General features: G+C 37.7%; 3 protein-coding genes across 4 annotated transcripts in view; 1 reads left to right on the top strand and 2 right to left on the bottom strand.

Annotated features, from left to right (window-relative positions):
- Positions 1 to 1,118: 1,118 nt before the first annotated feature.
- On the bottom strand, positions 1,119 to 10,255 carry LOC106154932 (uncharacterized). The gene is made up of 16 exons (XM_013529495.2): positions 9,977 to 10,255; positions 9,227 to 9,336; positions 8,814 to 9,011; positions 8,385 to 8,515; positions 7,973 to 8,081; positions 7,613 to 7,785; positions 7,085 to 7,213; positions 6,770 to 6,866; positions 6,361 to 6,527; positions 6,093 to 6,188; positions 5,486 to 5,560; positions 5,091 to 5,226; positions 3,650 to 3,765; positions 2,806 to 2,997; positions 2,061 to 2,643; positions 1,119 to 1,785 (listed from the first exon to the last, which is right to left on the bottom strand). Exons 1-16 carry the CDS (start codon positions 9,991 to 9,993, stop codon positions 1,622 to 1,624), a joined length of 2,493 nt encoding a protein of 830 aa, XP_013384949.2. The 5' UTR covers positions 9,994 to 10,255; the 3' UTR covers positions 1,119 to 1,621.
- Positions 10,256 to 11,411: 1,156 nt separating this feature from the next.
- Positions 11,412 to 19,715, top strand: LOC106154933 (uncharacterized). 2 transcript variants are annotated; one of them, XM_086999634.1, is made up of 6 exons: positions 11,412 to 11,922; positions 12,635 to 12,710; positions 14,072 to 17,135; positions 17,799 to 17,858; positions 18,367 to 18,488; positions 19,134 to 19,715. In XM_086999634.1, the coding sequence occupies exons 2-5, from the start codon at positions 12,671 to 12,673 to the stop codon at positions 18,470 to 18,472; spliced, it is 3,270 nt and encodes a 1,089-aa protein (XP_086855760.1). In that variant the 5' UTR covers positions 11,412 to 11,922; positions 12,635 to 12,670; the 3' UTR covers positions 18,473 to 18,488; positions 19,134 to 19,715. The 2 variants fall into 2 exon arrangements, with proteins under 2 accessions (XP_086855760.1, XP_086855761.1); XM_086999635.1 differs by lacking the exon at positions 18,367 to 18,488 and having other exon boundaries at positions 11,415 to 11,922.
- A 561-nt stretch (positions 19,716 to 20,276) lies between these two features.
- Positions 20,277 to 24,515, bottom strand: part of LOC106154930 (nuclear pore membrane glycoprotein 210) — a 48,077-nt gene continuing 43,838 nt past the window's right edge. The window contains exons 39-43 of the mRNA XM_086999633.1: positions 24,042 to 24,295; positions 23,512 to 23,734; positions 23,031 to 23,156; positions 22,679 to 22,786; positions 20,277 to 22,162 (exon numbers count right to left, since the gene is read on the bottom strand). Coding sequence (XP_086855759.1) covers positions 22,032 to 22,162; positions 22,679 to 22,786; positions 23,031 to 23,156; positions 23,512 to 23,734; positions 24,042 to 24,295 — 842 coding nt within the window. The 3' untranslated portion in view covers positions 20,277 to 22,031. The remainder of the gene's footprint in view (positions 22,163 to 22,678; positions 22,787 to 23,030; positions 23,157 to 23,511; positions 23,735 to 24,041; positions 24,296 to 24,515) is intronic.

The following is a 24,515-nucleotide window of genomic DNA, read 5'->3' as shown; positions in this document are numbered from 1 at the left end:
ACTCATATGACGGAAAACACCAACGATAAAACCCACAACTATGTTCGACACTCGTTTATTAATTTAAACGGTAGGCTTATCAAAAATCATATTTTGAATGAGCAGGTATTTGTAATGTTTTAATATCAGTGGTACTAATATGACAACGGAAAACGTCCGGGGATGGGGCAACCGCGGGCAAGACAAGTATGCATACACTCTAAATGACACTTGACTACTCTCTGACTACTAGACGACGCATATCAGACACTGATCCGTGTGTTTATGACTGGGATAATTCTTTCACATTTTTGAACGTTAAACTTACCCAAAACATATACGGAATTTTTAATAAAAAATAAAATTCCCGTGCTCACGAATCATTACTTGACCCGTCCTTGCGCTTTTTTCGATGTTTTATTCCATTTTGTTTTCATTTATTGATTAAGTTCTAAACGACTAGCCAGTTATTTTATAAAACGCCCTGTCTCCCTGTACATTTCCATTTCAGAAGGGGGTATCGTCGTCAGATGCTAATATATGAGGGGTTTTACAGATAACATAGTTCTAAGGTTTAAAATGAGAAAGATTAGTAGCTTTGCGGGATATGTAGACATAAATATATAACTTTGAGAAATTTCCATTGCGTACAGTATACCTTTTAAATTATTGGACTCTGATGGGTAATGCGTGCAGTAGACGAAGGTACAGAATATGATCTACCCTTTATTTCGTAGATATCAGTTCATTTTATATCGTGTTATATAAATATTCTGATGTGCACCACAAAGGACCACCCAAGACGACAAGAAGAAAGCAATTAAAAACCTGAATGGAAATGGCTTTCTGCCTTTGTTTTATTTCAAGTTTTTTTATTGTTTCAATGTATGATAATTGTTATAAAAGAAACCCTATGTACCAGTTGATATAACGTATCTGCCCTCCAAACCCTAGCTTTATGTTAAGTATCTAACGGTTTATACTGTGTGGTGCATGTATACACAATCTAACATTAAACTTGTTTGTTACGGTCCTGTCTTTTAGCTGTTGATCGAATGAATCATTAACCTTTTAAAAGACAGGTGTAATAAAGTAATGCGTTGTAAAGTGTATCATTACCAAAAATGTTACAACTTGAGTGATGTCATAAATTGGTATTTTATGAAAAAGTAAATGTCACGCCTATTTGGCCAACTGATACAATTTGACAGAGATATATAACACAAGATAAGTTAAGCTCAATGTTATATCACATTTAAATATTTTTTCTTATGCGACAACAGGAAAATATGTCTGTTACTTCTGACAATAACCAATAAATTATATAACTAGAATTACAACACGTGCAGGTTATATTCAGCGTCTTTCTGTTCATGTATGTTGCGCTGCTAGGATAGATAAAGATTTTCCCTCCTTGTCAGTAGTCCTGATTTGAACATTGTAATCAGTACATTACCAAGGATGTCCTTGATATTATGCACGAATCAACACCATGTTTTGTCGAGACGGTGCGGTTCGTCATCACGATCAGAACTGAGGAGGCTGAACGCACAACCTTTAAACATGTTTTAAGCCATCTTATGGCAAATAATATTGATGTCCGTTTAGTTACACATGAGAAGAGGTACATGTACTAAGGCTACTAATACGGAGTTGCGTCTTCGTTGTACTGGTCATTTATGAAATTGGCTATTGACTCTCTTTTGTTCCTTTTATAAATTTTCTTCCGACAAGCTACTCTGCTTGCCACAAAACCAAGTAACAAGCCCACACACAGCATTCCTAATGCAATTCCCGCGACTGCCCCTAAACGAAAGACATAGACACATTTTTTAGAAAAGCGTAATGGTAAATGTATGCCTTATTGCAAAAGAATAAAATGGCTCGCACAATTCAAGTTCTAACGTTAATGTTGACATAACAAAATTCTGATATTTGATTCAATGGCATATAATATAACACTGGTATATATTATATAAATATATATATATATTTACGGTCAAGATATCGCAATACCAATAAAACGGTAGTTTGTTTTGTCAGTTTTCGCTATCATAGAATGAAACTTCACAATATCATACCTGGTCCAATTTCATTGTTTCTGTTGCGCTGTTCAAGAAGTTTCCTATATTCTTCAGCATCGCATTCAGTCTCGTTCGTGGGGTTATCTGTACTGTTAACATCAGCCGCCGAGGGGGTGACAACCGATGCCGTTGTTGGTAAAACTGTTGTCGTTGAGTCCGTTTCCGTTGGACAAGGAACCTGTACTGTAACCATCTTTGTGACAATTTTTGGTGTTGGTGTTGGTGGATGCGTCACTGTTGGACATGGTGCACAAGTGTTTTTTGTATAAGTAGGACACGTGCATGGTTTTGCTGTAACTGTTGGTACAGTGCACGGTTTGGGTGTCACACTAGATAATGTACTTGATGTGATAATTGATTTTGTTGGTTCAGGCGTCTTTGTTGAAGTTGTCAACGTAGATTTGGTTTCCGTTGTCGTGTCCATAGAGCCAGAGGATGTTGTCTCTTTAATCGGCGAAGGCGTGGGATAGGTAGTCGAAGGTGTTGGGGGTAACTGGGATGGCGTTGGCGGCGTGGGCAAGGCAGTGGGTTCCACAGCGTATGTCACTACTACCGCACTATCGCCTTGCAACAGGACAAGCTGAAGACACAGTGTAGAAATTGTTAACATGAAAATAAAATTTAATCACATCTATATCTGTATTCACGAGGAAGCGACATTTCAGAAGATGGACATTACGCCCTTGTACACTCAAGCTACCAGAGCACCTCGCAAGAGAGGCGGCATGATGGTCTGACTTACAATGGTTTTTCCTGGCCCCGAGATAAGGATTTTAAACTGTGGACTTTTTGAGCTTATTTTCTCTTGGATCACTTTAAATGCTCCATGTAAGGTTGGTTCTGGTTTTGTATTATATGCTTGTGGGTTGGCTAATGGCGCCTTCTGCAACAGCGTGGCTACGAAAAATATGTAGTCTTTTCCATCATAGTCGATCTGAAATGAAATTGGGCCAGATACGTTTAAATTTCGATTACTTTACGTTTTACACCAAAAGTGGAATATATTAATAGGTATGCAAATATTGCAAATGTTGCTTGCTGTCTGATATTGTTACTCATTCAGTCTTTGCAATTAGAGTCCATTTTGTCAGGTTATATATTCACTGTAAAGGTGTCAGGGCCGTAGCCTGAGAAAAATGCCAGGGGGGGGCAGTGAGCGGACACGAGGGGGCAAAGCCCCCTAGGGGGTGAGGGGGTGGGAGGGGTGTGGAAAATTTTTAAAAACTGCATGTATAATACTGCATTCTGGTGCATTTTAACTGTTATTTATTGCTCAATCAGAAGTCAGAAATTGTGGGTTCATTTTGCCATAAGTACAGTCATTTTTTCAACACAACACGCCAATTAGACCTCATTTCGTAAATTTTTTTGCAATTATTTTTTTTACCTTTGCAATTATTATTATTATTATTAATTTTTTTTTTTGCATCTCAAATCCCAGGGGGGCAGCTGCCCCCCCCTGCCCCCCCGGAGGCTACGGCCCTGGGTGTGAGAATAGGTTACCAAGTGCTCGCAGCCTTACCCACTTGTACAATGTAATAAAGCACGCACTCCGATGAAAGGCAAAATGCAGCTATAGCTCCTACCTGCATCTCGGTAAGTCTCAGAGGAGATATATTTGTCAGCTCCGTCAAATTTTTATGGATTTTTCTTTTTGCTATCTCGAAGCCAATTGCGTCTAGATCATGCTCCTGCGAACCGACTAAAAAACACAAAGGTAACAGAACGCTTTGTATTGGCCTTTGTCAATGACAAATCGATTAGATAAAATATTCATTGAACAGGAGAGGAAGAATGAATTTCCCCATGTTCGACATTGTACTGTTAAAAGTATGTTTTTCGATAGGCCATGTTCCAAAGTTGAATAACAAAATTGGTAGGTTTCACGACCATGCATTGTTTTAGTTGAGATTGTGTTCGGTTGTGACATATATTTTGTTCACTAAAACAATTTTTTTAAAAAAGCATTTATCGCTCTGACCAGTAAATCCTATATGTCATACAAGTTCAAGAGGCCTTTTTTATTTCCAGTATTCAAACTATATTCGTCAAAGGAAAAATTTCGATTCAGGAATTTCCCTAGGGTCTTTTTTATACCATACACAACGTTTACATTTACAACACAACAAAGACACCTTCCATATACACCATTCGCACACTGAGAATAAAAATTCTTGCAAATAATGATGGAAATTACATTTAGAAATTTTAAGGGAGAGAATCCTAGTAGGCTATAACAAATATTCTTTCCAGTTATATGAATGTTTTTACTACACTTTCTCATTTTTTCTTTAGATCAGCTGCCTTTTGAGGACCCTGTAGATATAAGGACCGAAAACCCATTTTCTTTTGCATTTCCAAATACTTTTTGCAGGCATCCTATGCGCGGTTTAATTTTATTCCGTCTACATAGAGTGAGATATTTCTTAATGTGAAGGAACAGTAGATTAAGACCTACACAATGGCTGTTGTCTAAGAATCCGATTAGAAACAAGGAAGATTTTCGGTCTTATTCAACAGAGTACTGTGTACGTAGATTCTGAATGAGAATTTGTCTCGTTCCATGCGACTATCAGTCTATTGAGTTCAAAACTCAAATATACACTTTGAAGGTAGGTATTAGAGCACTTAAAATAATTATTTTGACTTAAGAAACAAGTATTTCGTGCGTAAAAACGACCCTTTTAGCAGGGATAGTAATCCCGCTGCTTCAAAAGGATGTAACCTGCCTTTGGACAAGTGCACATCTATCTTAAAGTAAATATACAGATTCTGAAATCAATGAAAATATTCTGATAAAATAGGTTATCAAGAAAAGCGAAGTGTTAAAATGAGATCCCCTCCACGCTCCTTGGTGCAAAGTGTATTTTGAAAAAGATAAACTTATGGAAATTTTCCATAGTGGGTCCATAATAAATCAGCTGGCCTTGGGATGTTTTTTCTCCCACAGGGACTGGGTTTGCTATTTTGCTTTGAAAAATGGGGAAAAGGGAGAGAGAAATAAGATCTTCCTAAGAGCCTACTTACTAAAAAATCTGGCCGAAAATGTTGTTCTATTGGCATATGAAAAGCATGGTGTTATGTCAATGCTCGTCCAGTCAAACGATGTCATTTCCACCAGACTTTCTACATTAATGATTTTAACGTTTTCTGGGTGATCCCTCTGTAAAAAATTAAAAAAAGGAATTCAGAAAATGATTTGTTAAAAAACCTAATGAAAGACAGACAAAAACAAGTAACATTTACTCTATAGTTATTTGCAAATGATGAAAATTATGCTTTATGCTTTTAATCTTGGCTTTGGTTCGTGAAAATTTTGAAGACCGGCACCAGTGCGAATGTTTGAGCTTTATATATTAACATCCACTGAAAATTGATTATATCCATTTACCGCTTTGCAGTCCCTTCATGCGCCCACTTACCTCTTTCTGAATTATTTTGAAGAGAACGTTTCTTTCTTTTGCCACTGCGGTTGCTTCAATAACAGACCACATGGCCTATGTAGTGCAAAAAAAAATTTCAAATAACTTTAAAAACAGAGCCAGTTATTATTACTGTGCTATTGATCGTTTGAAAAAAAAAACGGATGTATGATGTTATATTGAAATGATTTCAGAAATACTTGTCATTAACAAAAAGACGGAGTAATTTCAGTGGCGGATTTGGGGGGATGTCGGGGGGTCCTGGCCCTCCTTCGGTTTCTGGAAAAAATCACATCAATATTCATCTCTTGATAATAGAATTTTGAAGAGCTGAATCATAGTTCTAAACTGCCCGTTTGCCTTCCAAAACACCGAACCCCACACCAAGGGGGCAAGGGTCGGCTTCGCATCCGAGGCCTGTCATTCTTAAAAAAAAACTGCCCCCCCCCCCTCTTCAAATAATCCTGGATCCGCCTCTGAATTTTAAGCTATTATCTGTTAAAATAGTTAGAGATTTAATGAAATAGCACTTATAATTAACGAATCTGATGATACTTTACGGCTTTTAAAATGCAAAAAGAGCGAAGAAACAATAACTTCAACACACCTCTGTGAAGTACCACTCTACGATGTACGTTTTCCCTGTGGCATCATCTTTATACTGACCAATCCACGTATCACACGTCACACCTCGAACCACGCGCTGTAAGAAATTTGAGTAAAGAGCTTTTTTCACAGTTGTTTTATAATGCTATCCTATGTTGCTTAGTCAACAATTAAACGTAAGATTCAGTCTGAAATGCTTCGGTTAAATATACACAAAATTTGAGCTAAGTTCTTTTTACATTAAGTTAAATGTATTTTGAAGATATTACCGTGCCCGTGTAGTAAATTTCACTGGGTTCGATTTCTGCAAAAAAATACTCCTTGGCGCTTATCATTCGCAGCTGAGCACCGCTGTTTGGCGCCGAAAGTGGGCTGTCTGGCTCTACAAAACCGACCTTGCAGTTTCCCGTGAGGTCATCAATCGTATACGACAAACCTGTAAGATATAACGTTTTTTGTATTTTTTTTTCACTCTGATCATTATTTGTGAAAATAAATTTCACATCCCCTCCCACTCCGATAATCATCTTACCTCGGATGTACTGTATACACACTGGTTGGGCCATCTATACATACTAAGCAAAAATTACATTTCACAAATGCATCAATTCTACTAAACCGTCATTTTAGAAACAGAATACTAATAGTAAAGTGAAAATCATAAAAAGAAAAAATTACCTCTGTCAAAATCATATACAGTTGATACAGGGTTTGAGTTGGCGGATGTGAATTTCTCTGAAACTCTTACTATTTTGTCCGTTATACTGTACCACATCTGAAAATAAAAAGAAATTTCATCAGTTGAAGCAAATAAGGCAAATAAGACTGACTTTGAAAATAAACGCTAAGTGCTTTGATATCAAATAATACCGAGTTTATTTAAAAATAAGCTGCAAGGCGTAGAATGTTTCTTAAAAGTAATAGAACATGATATGATTTTATGATAAAAAAACTTGACGTGACTAACTTTTCAATAAAATGGATGATAAATACCTTAGTGTAGATCACTTCTCTGCCGTTAGGTAGAATGGTTTCCGTGGAGAGGACGAACATTTCGGGAATAGTCGGGAATGGTCGGGTGAAGACGGGAATGTAGCCAGGGCAGTAGAGACCTGCTGGGAGCTGAAAGCAAAGAACTTGCCACTCGTACTGAAGTTTTACCTACCGAAACAAAGGGATTTCAAACCTCTAACTTAGCCACGTATGTATGGACCAAAAAGACGGTATGCGACAGATATAGCAGTTGAAGATTTACGCAGTGGCTTTACAACTACATTGTACAGTGCTGGTGTAACGAAACTGAAAGTCCGCCCTCTGTTTTGCTATAATGGTTAGGGTTAGCCTGACCTGAGTGGATGAAAATCTAAGGCGAGGCTTACCTGTACAAATGAATGGAAAAGCGGACTCTATCATGGGGGACTCTCTGTCACGCTACACCGGGGTTTTAGGTTGCACATAATGCATAAATTATGAATAGGACCCGAATTTTAAAAAAAAAGTTAAAAGAGCAAAATACCTTACCTGGAACGGATCCGGGTCTTTAGGTAGGGTTTCTGTAAAACTGTGATACTCGTAAACATGGTGAAAACTGTGATTTATTGAACCATCGCCATTGGTGATTACGCCAGCGACTTCTGCTCTCACTGGACTCTGAATATTGGCATTTTCTGACGCTGGCAACCAATTACCATAACCTGTAAAATGGGCAACAATAATTTAATCTACTTTTCAAGATTCGTATCCTATTTCCCATTCAGTTTAATGAGCATAGGCGCAAAAACAACCATGACTGAATTCAGGAATTAATCGTCCTTAAAGAAAATTGAATCCTTATTGCTATTAGTTTTCTCAGTTTTTCGATAATACATTGTTTCAACTAACGTGTGAAGTAATAGTCTAAGGTGTAGTTGGCTTTCATAGCAGACCACTCCTGGCAGCTTTTCCAATGGTCCACTGGAATGCCGCGGACTCTGGTTTTACCTTCGAACGTCTGGAAAGGCGAAAATCAAATGATAATTTTAAGAAGAAGGCAACACAGGGGCTATGTTTTACTAAAGGAAAAGAGGTTAGTCTAAACGAAATATCACACATTTATTCACTGAGACAAAAATTTCCTTTTTAAAACATGGAAAGTGTGGGGGGGGGGGGGAGTAGAAAAAGAGTATAAGCGAATTACACAGATTTGGAAACACAGGACCCTGTACGTTCTTAAACCATAAAAGTTCGAATAAACTTTAAAAGAGTACATTTATTATCCTCAAATCTTTTAACTAAAACAATTGGTGATTTCAACCTGAGTGAAATTTCTTCCAAATTTGAACACATCTCTGGCAGATGGGATATGCACACCATGGGCGACGGGTACGTAGCCGATTAAATTGGCGACGGCGTTCTGATCCAGCTTCGAAGTGGTGCAACTTCCATCTAAAAACACATCTCTTAAAACTAACTTATGATACTCTCAATTTCCGAAAAGTCGGGATAATTAAAGAATTGAGGCACAATACCTTGAAATCAATCTTTAATTAGCAACCTAATATAAAGTGTTGAACGCATTGTATGCTGCTATTTTAATATACATGTATGACTTAAATCACTGGTCGCTTCAGCCAAGCCATTGGAAGAAATAGATAAGAAGTCCTTACTTTTAGTTAACTTAAGCCTGATGAAAAAAAAAAAATAAATAAAAATAAATAAATAAATAAATAAATAAAGACCTCACCCTCTGTCCACGTCACAAGTTGATCAACGGTGTACTGGAACAAGTAATAACTGGTGGCTGATTGTTTGGTCAGTATCATTAACGCTCGGCCATTTGGCCCGTCAAAGTATTCCTGTGCCCGTATGGTAAGGTTTTTGTTGACAATGTTACATTCAACTTGGACGTAGTAAACCTCAGGCAGAACCGGCAAGATGACACCTATGATTGGGAATAGGGCCAAAAATTAATAAACAAGTAAATGAATAAGAATTAAATTCAATTTAAGACAATTAATCAAAATTTAATGATAAAAACCATAAAAAAAAGAGTAAAATATATAAGTATTGAAATGTATATTGTAGGCTGCGGATTACTTGAGAGAGAGAGAGAGAGAGAGAGAGAGAGAGAGAGAGAGAGAGAAATCGTATAGATACCTATAATAACTGAAGAGTTTTTTCCTGAATCGGAAGGACAAGTGTATGAGTCCGTTTCAGAGTAACATCTCGTAAATAACAAGGCAATGATGATTGCAGCACAAAATAAACTGAAACAACACCAAATCAACAATAGTTTACTTTACCACTATAAGGTTAAATTATTGTCAAGCATGCAGAGTCGTTTATTCTGCAATCTCCATTTGGTAGCTGTTCGTAATATAGATAGATAAACGCTTTTTACTCGAGTATCTATGTCAATATCTAACCTAAAGAGTTACACATTGAATAAATTGTCATTTCATATTAAAGCCTGTCTAAAAACTTATCCACGAGTACTCATTACTAATTTAATCTACACAAGATTACGGCGCAAGTGGGGGCGGATCTTGGGAATTTTTAAAAGAATGGGAATGTGAAGGCACCTCGAGTGTCCTGTGACACTGGAAATTCACTTCTGTGCTGTAAGCAGACTTCTGCTGTTCCCACTAGCAAATACTGGGTACGACAGAAACGTGGATGGCGGAGAAGTGTTTCTAGTGTCGTATGAAACTCAGGGTGGGCGAAAGAGACAAGACACTTATTCCTCATTCCCCCATTCGGGAAAATGAATGTAGTTTGAATGTGGTATTAATCCAGTGTAAATAAGTCAGCCTGATAAAGTGTGAGTTGGATCTTCTGATTTACCAAAACACTCTACCATAGACAGCACACACCGAAGGCACACCATAGCTAACTAGCCTATCTTACCTATATTCACGGATCATGGCTTACATGTAGAACTTCTCAAAATCATCTATAAACTAGGTTTCAACAACGTCGAGGATGCACCACCTAATGGCGTTTTAATATTGCCATCTTATCCACTCCCCCCTTAGTGTTGATTGGATATTATTGAACTTCGGTCTGAGGATGGACGTTCAGAGATAATCGTTATCTTTGTCGACCTAGTATGATTTGCAAGGTGAATTATTTATACTCAAAAATGGACAAGCCACCCGTCTTTTCCATTCATTCGAAACTTGATATGAATCAATATGTGTTGTAGGTGGATTTGTAAACTTTTGTTTGAATCAACACTTTTTTTAAAAAATGTTTTAGCTACTCCGCATATTGGTGGTGGTGGGAAAGAGGAGAGGGGGGGTCCATTTCGTCAGAAAAAAAGGCCGTTTTTTTATTTTAAGTTAAAGGAAACAGTGGAAATACAATATAAATGCGTTGAAAAAATTGTAGCTAATTGGAAATATGGGGAAAATGGCGATTTTCAATTACCTCATATTTTCCACATAAAGAAATTGTTTAACTTAAATACTTATATCTTATCATAGCTAAAATTGACTTCATTTGTTCCTTTTTTCTTAACATGTGCTTTCTATTTTCAAAAAAAAATATATATATATATATATATATATATATATATATATATATATATATATATATATATATATATATATATATATATATATCCACCTAAGTAGTCGAAAGATATATGGCAATTGCATTATTTCATTTATTTCATAGATGTTAGGAGTTGGCCTAATACTTATAACTTTTTACTTAAAATTTCTCACATTATGTTGTGTATAAACCTTGTCTCCTACAAGAAACGATCGTAAATTTTACGTGTGAATTAAAATACTGTTCGCCCCTAAGTTGCATTTTTTTTTCATAATTAGTTCAAACACAAAACTATACTCAATAGTGAATCCGAGTGTAGGTGTGCTAGAAAAGGAAAACAAGAGTATATTGACATGCAAAGTCACAATTCACAGGTTAGCAGACGGCTAGAATGAAGGAATGGGAAAAGTAATAGAATTAGCATTGATCTACTTTCCCGGTATGAACCGTTAAATTCAATTTGTAAACAAAAAGCAATGATTGAAACAGCAAAACCCCACATGCAGACTGTACGAAAGAAGAAGAAAAGTAACTCACCCCGGTCACGTTTGACTAATGAGAGGACATTAATCATTTTTATCGCATCGCAACAGGGGGACGTGTGGTCATTTCTTCTCCATTGTGTTCATACATACATGTAAAAAAATTAACCCTTCCCTAATATGTACACAGATCTGATCTACACAACCTAGCAATAAAAGAAACTGTACTTTATTTGGCAAAACATGATGTTCACTGCCCGCCATCACATTGGGACGTGCGACTGTACAGACAGACTATCCGACCGGTACACACGCTCTAGTTACGTTGTCATAACTCTTCGAGCGAGGCGTCAAGATATGTGCCCTGGATTCGATTACATGTCATCGGTTCAAGGTAGTTAGGTTCATATACAAAGCAAGCTGCAAAGTCAACATTCATGGGATAATATAGGTGTGCGTTTACTCAACCCTCGAGTAAAGAACGCACTGAAAGCTCTATAGACCACCTAGTTTTCTAACTAGGAAGTAAACCGGGTCAAACCAACTTGACAATTGTCCACACCTTTGACGGAGAAAGCTGAGGTCATAAAGCCTCAACGTAGACGCATGAGCAGAGTCACGAGCCTTCGCGGTGACGGCGTAGAACGATTTAGACTGAAAGCACGTGTTTTTGGTATAATCCAGTGAATCATGATCGAAAAAATATGTTGATTTCGTCACGGACTAGGACACCCAAGTGACGTTTGAACTGGCATCAAAACACTTTATAAAATAGGATCGGTGGAAAAGCGATTCTCACACAGGGAAGAGACAGCGGTAAGTGGCATTTTTTTCATTTTATGAACAGTTCTTACATGTACATGTATCTATACAACAAAATGGATCAGTAAGCCTTTCTTAATCAATCGTATTTGTTCGTATTTGTTCGGCGATGAATTAGGAATGGTGTGAATCTTTTCACCGGTTGTTATGTCTACCCGTTATGTCTCACCTGTGCATTGAGGAGTGTGTAGTCACTATTTCTTTAAAACTGTTTGATGGGGCGGGGTGGGGGGGGGGGGGGGAAGTGACATAGAAAGTGTATGACTGACATGACGAAGAACGCAGTTTTGTTTTGTTTTGTACAGATACTTCCAGGAAATGTGATTTGCATGCCCGAATATTTCTGCTGCAGTGTAGCATATAGGAAATAGTAAGCGTCGCGTTATGTCCCTGCTTCGGGCGTTTCCTTTATTTAACGGTCGTTACTTTCGTTTAAGGGTACCGCAAGCCTTCACGTGTAGAAGACCGCAATGTTTAAATGCCAAGCCGGAGCTTGACATAAATTCGAAGTTATGGACGACGAAGTCGTTATTGTTGTCCCTGCTAAACATATCATTACACCGTACATTCAAATTGGGTACACTTTATCTTTTGGCGGAACCTGATGTCACGTTTAGTGCCTGTCCTAATTTCGAGCTCCTGATACAATAAGTGTTGATTTTATGTGCTAAAAAGAAGTTCTATTCAAAATTTTGTTTCATTTTAGGTTGATGAAATACGACACTACCCACAGTCCTCAAACATGATTGTCGCGTGGCTGTGCGTTCTTCTAGTCGTTTCAGGTAAGAAGTTACAAGTGTATACCATCAAAGGTCTATTTTTTGTGTTAGGTAACTTTAAGTTCGGGGCGCATCAGCTCCCCTATAGTGCACAGAAAACGGCCGAGGAAGAGTAGGGAAACATAGTTTAAAAACATATCCCGAAAGAACACGTCAGGAAGCACTTCACATACCCAACACCGATTAGTACGCCTCCAGTGAAATGTGTCCCTGACTATTGGAGACCATGGTATCCCCTACCTTTTACCGAAATAGAATAAACGATTTTAGCCACCAGTGTTCAGAAATCCAAACAGCCAAACCTTATAATTGTGGAATCCACTAATACTTCTGTCCTTTGGAAACTGTCAAATTTAATAATTTATAATTAACCTTTCAGTAAAAGTTTCACTTAGTTTGCATTTCTGAAATCAGTTCTTTTTTTATCGTCTTTGTATATACTCTAGTATTACAGTATTTTTTCTCATTCACTGTTGAATAATCTAATATTTGATTGCAAAAATATTATTATAATTCCCATTCCACAGGACTCCCCTCATAACACCATTTCTTTAAGTAATATTTTCCACATTTTCGTATCCTGTGGAAAAAAAATTTACAAAGGTATCTCAGTAGTCAACAATCAGTACACCAGTTCATAAAATTGAAGGATACACCAAAATTTATTATTGGTTTATATTGTCAAAATGAAAGATGGAATGCTTGCTGCACTGTCCGTGTTTTGGTTTTTGTCACGACGAAAGCAATTCCATCTATTTCAAAGACTAGCATACTTGACAGTTTTCACAAGACAACCCCAAGGGATTTCGTGGGGCAAGGAGTAAAACAGTTCTCTAAATAAAAATAAGGAAATGTACGTGTATTATCATCTGATATTTCATTTGAGAACTTATTCGAAAAATGTATATAAACCATCACTAAATGTGCTTATTGTATCCCTGAGAAGCACATACACCTAATCATTTTATAGCCAATGAATTTAGAAGCCACGCCGCTGACTTATCTCTGTTGACCACGACGTTTATTTGCCTGCCTATAACATTCCTCTCCAAACAAAAGGAAGCACGGGGATGGTAATTTACCACAAAGAGAAGTATGAATTTGTTTCACAGAACTGAAATGGCCGATTCTTATACAAAATAAAGTTGATGGTCAACCGCAATGACATTATTCATCACGATAAAACAAAAATAAAAACATTATTATAAAGGAAGTTTTGTCATGTTCAAGAAAATAAAAATAAGAACAATTGGACATGTGAATTTGGATAGTTTGCAATTAGCGTGAAGCACATGATGCATATTTTAAATGGCAGCGGCTATTTTCCCCAAGATAAAAAACACGTTCTTTTTCGTCAATTTCAGGCCATGGTACAGGTTTTGCCCTTGCCCAGAGCACGACCCAAACTTCAGTTACTACGGCAACCAAGCCAGGAACCACAATGCCTGGAACCACCACCACCACCATGGCTGCTTCCGATATACCTAGTAGCAGTTCCTCTCCAGGGGGAACAGCTTCCACAACTGTTAAAAGTACAACCACTCGCACAACCTTACAAACTGCCACCTCCACAACAGGACAAGCAGCCACAACCTTACCTAGACAAACTACCACAACCACAACTGGACAAGCAGCTACAACCTTAACTGGTCAAACTACCACAACTGGACAAGCAGCCACAACCTTACCTGGACAAACTACCACTACCACAACTGGACAAGCAGCTACAACCTTACCTGGACAAACTACCACAACCACAACTGGACAAGCAGCCACAACCTTACCTGGACAAACTACCACTACCACAACTGGACAAGCAGCTACAACCTTACCTGGACAAACTACCATAACCACAACTGGACAAGCAGCCACAACCTTACCTGGACAAACTGCCATTGCCACACCAGGACAATTTGCTACAACCTTACCAGGACAAACAACCACTACCACAACAGGACAAGCAGCCACAACCTTACCTGGACAAACTACCACTGCCACAACAGGACAAGCAGCCACAACCTTACCTGGACAAACTGCCACTACAACAACAGGACAAGCAGCAACAACCATACCTAGACAAACTACCACTACCACAACAGGACAAGCAGCAACAACAAAACCTGTACAAATGACCACTACCACAACAGGACAAGCAGCAACAACCATACCTAGACAAACTACCACTATCACCACGGGACAAGCAGCTACAACCTTACCTGGACAAACTACCACTACAACAGGACAAGCAGCAACAACAAAACCTGTACAAATGACCACTACAACAACAGGACAAGCACCAACAACCATACCTAGACAAGCTACCACTACCACAACAGGACAAGCAGCAACAACCATACCTAGACAAACTACCACTACCACAACTGGACAAGCAGCTACAACCTTACCTGGACAAACTACCACAACCACATCTGGACAAGCAGCCACAACCTTACCTGGACAAACTGCCACTGCCACACCAGGACAATTTGCTACAACCTTACCAGGACAAACTACCACTACAACAACAGGACAAGCAGGGACAACAAAACCTGTACAAATGACCACTACAACAACAGGACAAGCAGCAACAACCATACCTAGACAAACTACCACTACCACAAGAGGACAAGCAGCAACAACCTTACCTGGACAAACTACCACTACCACAACAGGACAAACAGCTACAACCTTACCTGGACAAACTACCACTACAACAACAGGACAAACAGCTACAACCATACCTAGACAAACTACCACAAGAGGACAAGCAGCAACAACCTTACCTGGACAAACTACCACTACCACAACAGGACAAGCCAGTACAACTTTACCTGGACAAACTACCACAACCACAACTGGACAAGCAGCTACTACCTTACCTGGACAAGCAACCACATCTTCTACAATACACACAACCACAAATGGACAGATTACCCAAACCCCCACCACTACTACAACAACGGGAGGTCTCACAACCAATCCTCCAACCACAACCACACAAAACATGGGAAATAGATCAAATTTTTCATCAAGTTATATAACCAGCACACCTTCAAGCACTACCAAATATGCTTCAACCACATCATCATCATCTGAAAGTGCTACATCCAAAACCACAATACAGCAGGTAGAATCAACCACCCCTGGGCAACCATCTTCAATCTCCTCAGTAACAACACCTTCCTCCACTCAAACAGCATCAAGTGTGTCTACTTTTACAGGCTCATCAGCAACAATTAATCTTTCCTATTCAAGTACCACACCAAATAACACAACCAATACAACAAGCACTTCAAAAACAACTCAACAAGCAGTTGCAACCACCCCTTCTGTAACACCTACTGATGCAACATCGACCACACCTAGCATTAAAACCATACCAACTACAGGTGATCTTTTCCATCAAAGTACCAGAGCAACAACCATACCCATTAATTCAACTCTAGGTACAACAACCACTTCCTCGACTAGCACTACAATAAGTTTCAGTATACCTTCTTTAAATACAACAGCTACTGAAGTAACCACTTTGCCATCTGGGACCTCAAAAAATATAAGTTATAGTACACCAAGTTTCCCCCCCTCAAACAAAACAAATGCATCAGAAAGCACCACCCTTTTGACCACTTCAGCTACCAGTAGCACAATAAATGCAACTGTTAGTACCACTAACAAAATTTCTTCAGTTTCAGTAACTAAAACTCCAAACATCTCTACTACAGGTGCAACACTAAGTACAACTACTCTGTTTCACACTAATGCCTCACCTACAAGTACAACCAAAAGTACCACCACTTCTTTGGTTGAAAGCACAACAGCCACAACACCTGCACCTTTAAATACAACAAGGGCTTCTGAAACTTCTACTACCCCTAGAAGCTCTACATATAGTACAACAAGCACGGAAACAAGTGTGTCTCCTACAAGTACCAATACAACCATAACACCCACCCGGACAATCCTCAGTACAACAAGTACAGCTAGTAGTACCATATCTAGTACAACAGCATCTAGTACAACAACATCTAGTTCAACAACATCTAGTACAACATCATCTAGTACAACTATATCCAGTACAACAACAACCACTGGTACAACACCTACTACCACTCCTACTACCACGAGTACAGAACTTGGTACCAGTTCCAGTACAATTCAAAGTACCATAGCTTCTACCACTAACACATCCCCTTCAAGCACCACAATAAGTACTGCAAGCACCATGAAAATCATACCATCTACAAGCACCACTATGGAAAGTACAGCGTCACTTAGTACTACAAGTAATACCACACAATCTGGTGCAGGCAAGCCTGCTACCCAAACTATGGCAGATCAACAGAAATTGGCCCTGTACATAGCTGTGCCCATAGTGTTGATATTGGTGATAGCAGCAGCCATATTTGGATTGTGGCTCTTTTGTAGAAGGTAAGTGTGTGCTCATTGCAACCTTGAATATGTCATTGTCACCCTGAGTTTTAGAGGACACTCACCTCTTCACTATCAGCTAAAATCAGCAGAGGCATACTCATAGTTGTGAGGCAGGGTTCGAGTATCCTCTGAAACTTGCAGTGCTCACTGTAAGAAGAAAAAGTATTTTAAAGGGATCTAGGTGAATAGTTGGTCCAAGTTGTTCTGATTTATTGCATTTTAACTAATCTTGAAAACCCTTTGTCAACTTAACATTTGATATTCATTTTACATTGCGCACCTTTAGTTTAAATTGAAAAACTTTCGTACAGACTAAATAAAATATTCCACCACAAGCCAGAATTAAACCTCTGTGTGTAACATCTAATTGCCATGTCTTTCTTACCATTCAGTCTGGATGTTGTAGATATGGCATTTCAAACACAACAACAAAGCCAAGTTATCTTGGATACATAAATATTGTTCCTACTCTTTTTAGTGTTTGTAAAAAACAACAAAACTGAACAAGTCTAATGATAAGGAAACCACGACAACACTTAAATGTAGAAACATACTCTAGAATTTCAACCCAAGACAGCCTACTTCTTCACTTTTACTTGCAATACATGGTCACGAGCTGTAAATGTCTTATTCTAACTTCAAATCTTAAAATCATTTCAGACGAAGAGGAGGTTTGTCCATAACGGATAAGGATGACTTTAATATGCTCACTTATAGCAGGTATGTATTCCCTTTATACTAATTGGATACAGATGGAGGCCATTGCTTAGTTATTGTGGTGTTTTCCCTGCTATCACGCTCATTCCAGGCTGTGTTCAGCTGATACATACAGATTACATGCACACCCCAGTGTTGTTGAGCTTTCAGACCACATGAGCATTGTGTGCAAGATTGCCAACTTGATAGTCCTTGTCAAGAAAAATAAATTTCACAGTGAAAAATCTTTTGCTATTTGTAAAGACAAATTTGACCACAATTTAACCTCAGTGGTGCACTTTTTAAGTTTTTATTTCATGGCATAAACAGATTGACTAAAAAACAGCTTGAAGTAGTTTGGTGTGAGAATTTCCACGTCCAAGTGTAACCCACTGCCACTACAAAGACCAATTAACTCCCTTCAATAGTTCTCAAGCTTATAACTTAATTACATGCATCTTTTTGTTACCTGCTTCAGAAATTCTCTTCCAGTAGGTTTTTTTTAGTCCTCTTTAACCCTATTCATTTTCAGTGCAGATCCGTCTGCCACCATGACAAGATATAAACTAACCAACCACAAACGCACCTACTCAGATAAATGGCGTAAAGGAAAGGGAGATATTGATGTCTGGGACTAGACTGGTGCCCCCTGGTGTAGGTTACAGCATGCTTTCCTGCTTGCGCCTTCACATTCTCCAAAACTGCATAACATATTGACTGAAATATGTCATTAACAGTTACCTTTGGTTTTACTCTGATCATTCTTATTCAAGAAAAATACATTTCTAAAATACCAATTTACATCTTTTACTTCCATTTGTTGCTTGGTTCAGTTTGTGCATTTAAAATGCATATATATAAGGAATTCTTGTAAATGCAATGCATGAAATAAAAAACAACTGGGTTCATTTCAGGATTTACAGAATAGAAATATAGCAATTCTTGCAGTTTTCACATAAAGTATGCATCAAGAAAAAGAATGATAAAATGAAATTGTACTTCTTGTTGCCCAGTTTACTAATCACTCATTGATGAAACACATTAAAATGAGCTGTTCTGAATTTTTTTTGTGTATACAGTATTTTTTTTTCCATAAAAACAGCTTTGCAGAAATGAGGCCTACGTAAAACATTTTAATTAATATCAATGCATAAACACAAAATTTATCACAATCTGAGCCCCTAGCTTTACCTCCGAGTCATTTTTGCTTGCATTTAGTTTTTCCTACAAATACTTTCCCCTTACCTTTTTTCCTTTAAAATATATTTTATAATTTGGAACTAATATCCCTTTTTACAGGTTTGAAGATGCTGCCTCAGGGGATCCATATGAATAGTCTGAAGTACAGCATTTGTTCAAAGACTTGTAGCCTGAATATTAACTTCTTCTGTGACTTTCATGAGGACTGCAATTCCACATTCATAACATCAGGAGCACATATTATGTAATATGGTAATATCTGTCTGAATGGAACCCGCAGAGCAAACACTTCCAAGTTCAGTATGAAAATTGGTACCCACAAATGATGGAATTGTGATGTAGTGATAAAAATCCAACAGGATCTGTCATCTATCCCAGGGAGTAAAAGTCTGAAACTTAAGCAGGAAAACTGGAATGCTTCAATGCTGAAGCGCCCATTAGAGATGAAATAACACGGCTCTTACAATGCGATTCTATACCATCTCTTGTAATGTAGCAACAGCCTCAGATTTCAGTAGAAAAATTGGTACTCACCAATCCTAGAAGCACATTCACTGTATTTGTGATGCAGAGTGATGGCTCTTGCAATGTAATCTTGAGTGCCATATGTACAAACGTATCCCAAAAATCATGTCTCGTACTCCAGCGGCAAAATTGGTACTCAAAAATGGCTGGGAGAATGGTCTCCAGTAAAATAAATAAAATAAGTAAAGTTCATACTACAGCTGTACCCAAAATGAGCCACATTTTTTGCGGCCTTGTGTTATAAAATTTTGAAGGGATAACATGCATTTATTTTTGTATAAACATGTGAATAGAGGGGGAGGGATACATTATTGTATTTTTTTTTTTGGTTAATATAATATTATGTACAATTTTCCAATGTTATATTTTTGCCACTGTAAAGACTCAAATTTTAACTGTCACAGCAAGGTTTTTCTAGAGCACTGGGCCCCGTATCTCGAAAGCATCGCATATTGCGAATGGCTATATCAAATAGAGGCTACATCAATGCGCGATGCTTTCGAGATACGGGGCCAGGTCTTTATACTTATTGCTCTTTCAACTCTCATCTTTAAACAACTGATTGTATACAATGTAAAATCATATTTACAAACTTACTCAAGTTTTTTCTTGTATATTAATATATGAAATATATATTTTTACACAAAAGTTTAACCTTTTCTTTGTTATTGCTGCATTGCTGCATCCCTTACTGTGAATAACAATAAGAATACTAAGTTTAATTAAGAAACTATCACTTTATTTAGTTAAGTGTGAAATTGTTGTGCCCCATTTGTCATGAAGTGACAGAATATCTCGTCATCATAATTCTTAGTGTTTGTGGGTGTAAAAATTCACAATGTTTATATTAGAAAAAAAAAAAAGACCAATAGGGTTTTCAATTCTATTGCCTAGCTCATCTACATGCCAGTGATATTCACTATCACCCTGGGGCCATTTGAATACATTTACTCAACTATTAGCTACAAAAGCAATAAACTCACTATGTGCCACACACCAAACAATTTTAATGTTAATAAAGCAGTAACATTCTTTATTGGCCAGCATGAAACAGTAAAACTGTACAGTTGAACAGAAAATAGTAGCAAAATGTTCATTTTTACAGATGTTGAATGAATCACCAATTGCATTGTTTTTTAAGCAATATGTATAGCAATAACTATGAAGAAAGCTTGATCCTTTCATAAAAAATGTATCATTTTCAAGAAAAAAAGAAAGGTACAGAGATCTAAATTAACTTTGTACCACAACACTCATTTCACTCATATGTGCTGAAACTTCTACCTCCCCCACCCCCCCACCTCCCAGCAACAATTTTCACTTATGTTTGAACATGATGATGAAAAAAAGGTAACCCAAGGGGCACATCTACCACACTATTATACATTCTTTATGCACTCTACCACACACCTCACAATCAGTCTTCAATTACATCACATGATTTTACAGTTATATCTATTGTTGTTCACCAATCATAAGTTCACATAACTTGCAGGCACAGGGGGTGATATTTTCTGCAACACAGAATAAAGCAAGACTTAAGTGTTTTGATTGACCACCCCAGTGACTTAAATACAATGTCTACTCTAAATCGAAGGTAAAAATAACACTGAAACATTAAATTATGCTTTGGGTCTCAAAATTGGCAAGAGGTTGTAATGAATTTCCTACCCATCAAACAAATTCTAAAAAATAATTTCTAGACAGCATATTCAGAGAGATCAATGCATTTTGATTTTAATGTAATTAAGAAAAATTGGCATTGTGCATTATGAGAAATTAATGGAAAATATTGTAAATTTGTTTTACTGGAGTGTGTCAAATTTTCACCCACTGTGCCTTTAAGCACATTTAAATGTATCACATGCATCCCAATGACATTGCAAACTTGTTAATATGTACATCTTATGTTGCAATATTTACAATTTAAATATCATCTCATTGCTGCTTAGAGATCAGTTCCAGTTCTCTACCATTGCAGGTTATGGTGCGAGACCTGATAATGATGTTCACCATCTTAGTCCTGCATGGAGAGTGAAACGTTGGGAATTCAATAACAATTTAAATCTCCGATCATTTTTGATACTGAGGATAACATACTTTTTGCAAGGTATGCAATTTGTATCCACTCGACTAGGTCTGATACATTACCCCAAACAGTTGAAACAGATCATTTCAACATTTAGCCAACATTTTTTTCTTCTTTTCTACAACACTGTGCCAACATTTTTTTTCTTTTCTACAAGACTTTGCTGTCTTTTTTCCTCACCATGTTAAATCTACCTAATTTTTTTAGAGATCATTTTGTTATTATGCAACCAAAAAAATCTTTTACTCTGATCTTGCAGGCCTGAACTCACACACCACAAATCTAATCTTATCAACAAGATCCAGGACTTGACCCAGTACATTTGTGATGTTCCTGTTAGCTGTAGTTATGTGTGATGATCAGTTGTTTTTTCCTGTCCCGTGTCACTGGTATGGTGAACGGTGATGAGGAGAGCGTTTGATGAAGGAGGTATCTACGGAGTCCTGAGGGTCGTATCCAGAGCTCCACAAGCTGGGCCTGCCAGGGGAGGGGGTACGCTGCCAGGATGGATAGGCTAGAAGTAAGGAAAATGGATATATTCCATGGGACTGGTTTCAAGGGGGGAAAAACTCAAGTCAAGAAATGGTCTTAACTTCAAACCCTCTAACCCCAAATAGACCCATCGTAGTCCATTTAAATGATAATGACTTTATTTCACAAAATGTATGAAATGACTTATTCCAAGACCAAACATAACTTAACTTCAATGGGTAATATAGTAAGATTAATCCTCAGTTGAAGTCAACTAACATTTCAGTTTAAAATAGATAACTTTAAACTTAAATTCTGTTTTGAAATTTGGTCCAGGTGATAGATTGAAAATGAGTATTCAAATCTTTTTAAGTCAAATATTTGAAAAGACAGTAGGACCTAAAATAAAATGAGAGAGAGAGAGAGAGAGAGACCGACCAAAGGGCACCATCTACATGTATTAACTACATTACGTTATTTTGATCTGATATGCTCATCCCACTTTGACCCCTCACGTGCCATTACTATTTTAAGCATACAATTCATAAAAAGTATTTACCAGGTGACTGTGCATAGTAAGGTGAAGTGGGAGGGCTGCCTGGCTGTAAGAAAGCTCCAGACTGCGGCGGTGCTGCAGAATACTTCTGACCCATCACAGCATGGTAGCCTACAAAATGACACAAATAAGTACAATGTTTAGGAAAATATGTCTATTTTGTTATAAACAATACTTTTAATACATTCACTCAGTCATGAAATAGAACAGAAAAATCTCAAGAACTCCACAAATGTACCCAATGCAGTCAAAATATTAAAATACTGTTCTATTTGAACTTACCAAGTATTTGGTTTTTACAAGTTTACAGTATTCATATTATAATACCCAGAGGCTCACAGTGAAAGACACTCACCAATGACAATAGCTGATATAGTGGCTATTATACAAAGCAACATGAAGAGCCAGGTTTGGTAGTGATGCCCTATCACAGTGAGCAGACTGCTCCAGCCCGAGTCCTTCTGACCTTCTATTTGAGGAACTAAACAAAAAAACACAACAAAATGAAATGAAACAAAACAAAACAATATTTAGAATAAATTTAAGTGTGGACTGGAACTCTGGTATCCTCAATACACAAAATCAAATGGCTTTTAAGTTAACGCATAGATTTTATGGAGTTGTTCTATGTGGACTTGATCTTTGCTGACTGAAGAGAATACATTTCAAAATTTGAATATTTTATGGAAACCTATATAGTTTACCCACCCAACAACTTTGAAAATTTTGTGGCTTAAACTGCTTTGTGTACACATCAGATGTTTTAAGAGAAAAAATGCTGGCACTGTATACAATTAATCAAAATCATCAACCTTGGCCTATTTTCTAAAACTTGCCTCCAAGTCCATCCTGCCTCTGACCAATCAACTTCACCCTTACAGGCACTGCATAGTGCTGTCCAGTCAGGCCATTGGTCAGTTCCACTCTGAGTTCCAGATTCTCCAGTTCCCACAGGGCCACTTTCTCCAACAGTCTCACTGGATAGTGGACAATGGTGGGTGTCTGAGAGTCCGCTTCTTGTGACAGGATCTCCAGGAGAGAGGAGTCACTGGCAACAACCTTTGCAAGGACAGACAGCCATTTTAATGTAAAAATACTTGTTCAACATACTGCTGATGTTCTATTTTAACAATTTTTGGTCAGTCCAGTAAATCCCAGGAACTACAGACTCTGATTTCCAGTTATTATAAATTTAACACTAGACATCATATTTTACACAATTAGAAGAAATATTCAGCAATCAAGGTATCACTAAATATGCCAGATTTTTAAAAATGTATCACAAGATTGGTGAATTTAACAAAATCAAACAAAGAACCAAAAGGAAAAGTTATCAAAAATACTGGAATTATTCCAGCATCCCTACCTTGATTTCATCTCTAACTGGGCCCACTGAAGACACCCTAATACTGGACAGTGGCTGGAGGTTGCTTAGCAACAGCTCAGTGGTCATCACGTGGAACGCGGGATAAAATGGAACGCTGAGAAGAGTGGACATCACCTTTGGCTGGTGCTCTCTCTGGGTGACCGTCACCTGGAGTTGGACGTCTGTCTCCAAGGTGCTTATTTCCAGCTGCAGGAGGTCATTGTCCACCTGAGTGACCTTGCAACTGTACTGGCCTGTAGGGAAAAATATGGTACACATATCACTGATCTAGGATAATATGATATCTGTGGTACTTTATCAATACTAACCATTTCAAAGGAAATACATCAATGTTCTCAACAAAATAGGGCCTGGGACATGATGGTTATTAAAGATACTTAATTATCAATGCATGCTAAATGCCAATGCTAGTAACAAGAAGTATGGAGCTGTCAAATGTACAGACATAAAGAA

This window comes from Lingula anatina, chromosome 1 (assembly GCF_051362555.1).
Source record: "Lingula anatina isolate TDL-2025a chromosome 1, LinAna3.0, whole genome shotgun sequence".
Taxonomy (NCBI): Eukaryota; Metazoa; Brachiopoda; class Lingulata; order Lingulida; family Lingulidae; genus Lingula; species Lingula anatina.
Note: the sequence above shows the minus strand (reverse complement) of the source record. Positions and strands in the feature narration are given on the sequence as shown.

Bases quoted from the DNA above. Each gene is read 5' to 3' on its own strand.
- LOC106154932 (XM_013529495.2), bottom strand. The intron at 9,012-9,226 runs GTATCTATACGA...TCCCAATCATAG, and splicing joins AAACTCTTCAGTTATTATAG to GTGTCATCTTGCCGGTTCTG. The intron at 6,528-6,769 runs GTAATTTTTTCT...TATATCTTACAG, and splicing joins TGTATATGATTTTGACAGAG to GTTTGTCGTATACGATTGAT.
- LOC106154933 (XM_086999634.1), top strand. From the start codon at position 12,671: ATGATTGTCGCGTGGCTGTGCGTTCTTCTAGTCGTTTCAG. The intron at 17,136-17,798 runs GTAAGTGTGTGC...AAATCATTTCAG, and splicing joins TTGTGGCTCTTTTGTAGAAG to ACGAAGAGGAGGTTTGTCCA. The intron at 17,859-18,366 runs GTATGTATTCCC...ATTCATTTTCAG, and splicing joins AATATGCTCACTTATAGCAG to TGCAGATCCGTCTGCCACCA.